This window comes from Bubalus kerabau, chromosome 13, assembly GCF_029407905.1.
Source record: "Bubalus kerabau isolate K-KA32 ecotype Philippines breed swamp buffalo chromosome 13, PCC_UOA_SB_1v2, whole genome shotgun sequence".
NCBI lineage: Eukaryota > Metazoa > Chordata > Mammalia > Artiodactyla > Bovidae > Bubalus > Bubalus kerabau.
In genome coordinates, this window is record NC_073636.1 from 21,537,240 (window position 1) to 21,543,239 (window position 6,000).

Consider the following 6,000-nt stretch of genomic DNA (forward strand, 5'->3'; position numbering starts at 1 on the left):
CATATATCCTGTGCCCCCGCACATGCATAGCCTTTCCCATTATCAACATCTCCAACAAGAGTGGCACATTTCTTACAACTGATGAACCTACATTGACATGTTATTATCACCCAGAGTCCATAGTTTACATTACAATTCACTCTGTGAATTGTTGACTCTGTGTCAACCAGAGTGTTTTTAAGCAAATTCCAGTATCATTTAATTTTACCTGTAAAGACTTCAGTTATACTAGGATAAATATATTTAAAAAATATATAACCACAGTATCACTTGCAAACATTTAACAGTAATTCTGTGACACAATCAAAGATTCCATCAGTGTTCAACCTATCCCATTTGTCTCATAAATGTGTGTGGAGGGGTTGTACTTTGTTGTTGTTGTTGTTGTTGCTATATTTTTAAAATCAGGATCCATATAATTTATGTGCATTCAAATTGTTAGACATGTCTCTGCTGCTGCAATGGCAGCCCACTCCAGTACTCTTGCCTGGAAAATCCATGGACGGAGGAGCCTGGTGGGCTGCAGTCCCTGGGGTCGCTAAGAGTCAGACACGACTGAGGGACTTCACTTTCACTTTTCTCTTTCATGCATTGGAGAAGGAAATGGCAACCCACTCCAGTATTCTTGCCTGGAGAATCCCAGGGACGGCAGAGCCTTGTGGGCTGCCATTTATGGGGTTGCATAGAGTCGGACACGACTGAAGCAGCTTAGCTTAGCTGCTGCTGCTGCTGCTGCTAAGTCGCTGCAGTCGTGTCCGACTCTGTGCGACCCCATAGACGGCAGCCCACCAGGCTCTTCCGTCCCTGGGATTCTCCAGGTAAGAACACTGGAGTGGATTGCCATTTCCTCCTCCAATGCATGAAAGTGAAAAGTCAAAGTGAAGTCGCTCAGTCGTGTCCGACTCTTAGCGACCCTATGCACTGCAGCCTACCAGGCTCCTCCGTCCATGGGATTTTCCAGGCAAGAGTACTGGAGTGGGTTGCCATTGCCTTCTCCAGACATGTTTCTGGTCTCTTTTAATCTCTACATTTTGTTTTCTATTTTCCCCTTGCAATTTATTTGTTGAGGAAATCATGTTGGTTGTCCTATACAACTTTCCATGTTTTAGATTTTCTAATATATACTGCAAAATATAATTCTCCCAGCTGAAAGCTGTTGGCTGTTGTTTTTTGTAAATATTTTTATTTAGTTTTATTTAAACTAACTATAATTAAAGTAACAAACTTAAAAACAGTGCCATAGAAAGAAGCAGTCAAGATCCTGGCCACTGCATTCCCCCATCGCACCGGAGGTGAGGATGAGGCAATGGCTCCTTTGCTCAGAGGATGCTGGGCACACACCAAGAAGAGGCCTGTGTCAGTGGTTCAGGTAGTATGGACTGGAGGTGTTGAAGCAGGAGTCACAGATGCACTAGTTATTACTCCAGTGAAAATCCATTAAAAACTCACTGCATTCTGCATGATCTGGGGAAAAGTCTCTTATTTTAAAGTCTAAAATCATAACTCTTTCGATGTGTTTTTCTTTAGAGTTCTGTATACTCCTTCTCAAATCCGTTATATGACACAATATCAGGAAGACTGGAGACTATATCTAATCGTCTCAAATAGTGCCATCAAGATCAAGATTGGGACTTCCCTGGTGGTACAGTGGCTAATATTCTGCGCTTCCTCTGCAGAGGGCACAGGTTTGATCCCTGGTCAGGGAACTAAGATCCCACATGCTGCATGGCATGGCAAAAGAAAAAAAAAGAAAGAAAACAAAAAGATCAAATATGATCTCATATCCAGTCTGTGAAATCTGATAGAAACTCATCTTATCCAATAGTAAAACTGGAAGGGATTTGGAATACCACTCTAATTATTACAGTTACAAATAAATTTTCTTATAGAATATTTTGAATGTTTTCATGGAATCTGAATTAGAACTTTATCTTCATTATATATCTGAATATTTTAATAAAATGTCCCACTTAAGTTTCTTGTTTTCTTTTGACTTTATTATAGATATTTTTTAAAGTATGAATCAAATTGTTTCAGATCCTGACTATAAAGAAGTTTTAAGATGCTTATTTATATTCCATTGAGCTTAGAAATAAAGCTGAACTGACTACAAACCAGCAGGAGTGGGTGGACAAATATAGTAATCCTAATCAACATAACCATGAATAAAAGGTATTTCTGTATTTGGAAAAAAAGAATATGATAAATTATCATCTTGAACTTTTCTTCATTCAAATCATCATTTAACATCTATCTTTACATAGATATAAAAATAATGCTAAAATATATGTTAACAAGCTTTGTTTTTCTGAAAAGAATAGAGAACCCAGAAATAAACCCGCACGCTTATGGTCAATTAATCTGCAACAAAGGAAGCAAAAATATACAATGAAGAAAAGACAGTCTCTTCTGTAAGTGGTTCTGGGAAAACTGAACAACTGCTTATAAAAGAATTGAATTAGAACATCTTCTCACACCATATACAAGAATAAACTCAAAATGGATTAAAGAATTAAATGTAAGACCTGAAACCATAAAACTGCTTGTAGAGAACATAGGCAAGCATATGTAAATTATAGCAATATTTTTTGGATCTGTCTCATAAAACTGGAGAATCCCATGGATGGAGGAGCCTGGTGTGCTGTAGTCCATGGGGTCACTAAGAGTCAGACACGACTGAGCAACTTCACTTTCACTTTTCACTTTCATGCATTGGAGAAGGAAATGGCAACCCACTCCAGTGTTCTTGCCTGGAGAATCCCAGGGATGGGGGAGTGTGGTGGGCTGCCATCTATGGGGTTGCACAGAGTCGGACATGACTGAAGCAACTTAGTAGCATAAAGCAAAAGAAACAAAAGCAAAAATAAACAAATGGAATCTAATTAAACTTAAAAACTTTTGCACAACAAAGGAAACCACTGACAGAATGAAAAGACAATCTATTGAATGGTAAAAAAAATATTTGCAAATGGCATAACCAATAAGGGGTTAATATCAAAAAAATATAAACAGCTCATACAACTCAATATCAAAAAAAGAAACAACGTGATTTTAAAAATGGCAAAAGACCTGAATAGACATTTTTCCTAGGAAGAATACAGATGGCCAACAGGAACAAGAAAAGATGCTCGACATCAGTAATCATCAGAGAAATGCAAATGGAAACCCCAATGAAACATCACGTCACACCCATCAAAATGGCTATCATCAAAAAGTCTACAAATAACAAATGTTAGCAAGGATGTGTAGAAAAGGAGCCCTAATACACTGTTGGTAGGAATGTAAATTGGTTCAGTCACTATGGAAAACAGTATGGGGGTTCCTCTAAAAACTGAAAATGGAACGATCCCACTCCTGGGTATATGTCCAAAGGAAATGAAAACACTAATTCGAAACTTAGTGTTTCATATGTACCTCAGCATTCACAGCAGCATTTATTTATAACAGCTAAGATATGGAAGCAGCCTAAGTGTCCATCAACAGATGAGTGGATAAAGAAGATATGAGGTGTGAATGTGTGTATATATGTGTGTGTATATATATTACTTAGCAAAAAAAAATGAGATTCTACATTTGCAACAATGTGGATGAAGGGTATTATGCTTAGTGAAATAAGTCAGACAGACAAATATTCTATGTTATCACTTATATGTGGAATCTAAAAAATAAGACAAACCAATGAATATAACAACAACAACAAAAAAAAAACCCCCTCACAACAACAAAAACAAAAAAAACCCTCACAGGTAGAAAGAACAAACTAGTGGTTTCCCGCGAGGGAGAGGGCAGAAGGGAGGGGTAAGAAGCGGGTGGAGGATTAAGAGATATAAACTACTATCCTTGACATAAATAAGCAAGGATGCACAGCACAAGGAAATATAGCCAATATTTTACAATAACTTAAATGTAATATCATCTATAAAATATTGGGTTTTTTTTTTTTTTTTTTTTTTACAACATTTTGGGCTGTAAGTAACTGAAAACTTCCCTACTGAAATGGCTTAAATAATGTGGCAATTTTTAGCCAACAAATCAGGAAATTGGGAACTAGGGCATCTCTTTGCTTTGTTATTCTTTAAAAGTTTTATTTTAAATGTATTTATTTTCGGCTGTGCTAGTCTTCATTGCTGCATGCAGTCTTTCTCTAGTTGCAATAAGCAGGGGCTACTCTCTAGCTGTACCACAATAGCTTCTCATTGCAGTGGTTCCTCTTGTTGAGAAGCATGGGCTCTAGGCTCATGGGCTTCAGTAATTGCAGTATGTGGGTTCAGTAGTTCTTATGACATCTCTATGGCTTCAGCAAGGATTCTCATTCACAAGTTTCAATTCTCAGGCTATGTTTGGGACATTTCTGAGCCCCATGTAAATTTCACTACCAACATAGTGCCCTTTGTGAGAGTACACGGTAGAGAAAAATATTACTTTTCATTAAACCTACAATAAAGTTAATCTCAAATTTTATCGAAATTAATTTTTTGAACCCCATAAACTGCATTCTAGTTTTGCTCTCTTTTTCTATCTTTTTCTAAGTGCTGCTTTTCAACTAACACCAAAATTTCTGAACTTAGAAAAAAAAATCATACAGGAGAGGATCAGTTGCCATTCTTATTGTTGAATTGTTGTTGTTTACTGGTTCATGGCATTGTGGGACATATGCATTTTTGGAAGTTGCATTTATTTTAGCTTAAAAATATCATCCAGATATATTCAGTATTTTTATCTTACTTCCTAAAGGAGCAGTGAATTAAAATTCAGGTATAGTTTTAGTAAAGGTCTCAAAGCTACTACATGAAAAATATAGCTTAAGTGCAAAAGAGATAATAAAAATGACTGTCCAATTTAAATTGGCTTGTTTCTTTGGAGTATCAAGGAAACTCCTGACATATATGTAGCTTCTGACTGAGACTAATGACAGAGACTAGAAAATCTACACAGACTAGAAATTATGATATTTTTAAAAGTGTTTAAAACTTTCTTCAGGAGCAAGTTAAACACACTTTAAAAAGTATAAGTCAAATATTTGTGAGGCTTTAACAAATACATGGAGAAGGCAATGGTACCCCACTCCAGTACTCTTGCCTGGAAAATCCCATGGACGGAGGAGCCTGGTAGGCTGCAGTCCATGGGTTCAGGAAGAGTCGGGCACGACTGAGCAACTTCACTTTCACTTTTCACTTCATGCATTGGAGAAGGAAATGGCAACCCACTCCAGTGTTCTTGCCCGAAGAATTCCAGGGACGGGGGTGCCTGGTGGGCTGCCGTCTATGGGGTTGCACAGAGTCGGACACAACTGAAGCGACTTAGCAGCAGCAGCAGCAACAAATACATATGCAGTTCTGTGGAGCTAAAAGAATGGAACTGATTTTTCTTATCCAGTAAGTAGAAGAGGTAGAAATGTTTATGTTGTTTTCATATTTTAATGCAAGATTTAGAAATAAAAATTTTATTTTTATTTGCATACTTCTTTCTCTGAAAACTTTCTGATATAAGTCCAAATTTGCATCATTGTGATTTTTAAAAGAAACAAGGAAGCAAAAAAAAAAAAAAACCCAGAGGGACAACAGGAAGTATAGAGAGCCCACAAATTACATAACTCAGCTTTAAATCATCTAAAATTTCACAAAGGACAGAGAATCTGTTGAAAGTATTTTTTTTTTTAAGCTGGTAGATGTCAGGAGAATGGATACCAATAAGTAGTGCTAATAAATTCTTAGGGCTTTGAGTGCACACATATTTAAGGCAACATCTTACTGTTAATTGGACACATGTGACCAACCTGCTCTTTCCCAAAATATACTTTAAGCCAATAGCAACATTAATAACAAACTGATAAGTACTAATCATCTGCCCAAATACTGTTTTTATTTTATGTGTTTTAAAATCACAAACATGGAAATATCTGTATATTATATTAGCCACAGGTGGATATTTAATATAAAATTTAAATTAGCCAAAATTAAATGCAAATGTGTGTCTTTTGTTGTACTAGCCATGTTCCAA

The 6,000-nt window shown here is 36.6% G+C and overlaps 1 protein-coding gene across 1 annotated transcript in view; it reads left to right on the plus strand.

The window, feature by feature from the left end:
- Positions 1-1,974, plus strand: part of MALRD1 (MAM and LDL receptor class A domain containing 1) — a 573,786-nt gene extending 571,812 nt beyond the window's left edge. Inside the window, exon 41 of the mRNA XM_055545367.1 lies at positions 1,528-1,974. Within this exon, the coding sequence (XP_055401342.1) occupies positions 1,528-1,608 (81 nt within the window). The 3' untranslated portion in view covers positions 1,609-1,974. The remainder of the gene's footprint in view (positions 1-1,527) is intronic.
- Positions 1,975-6,000: the final 4,026 nt, after the last annotated feature.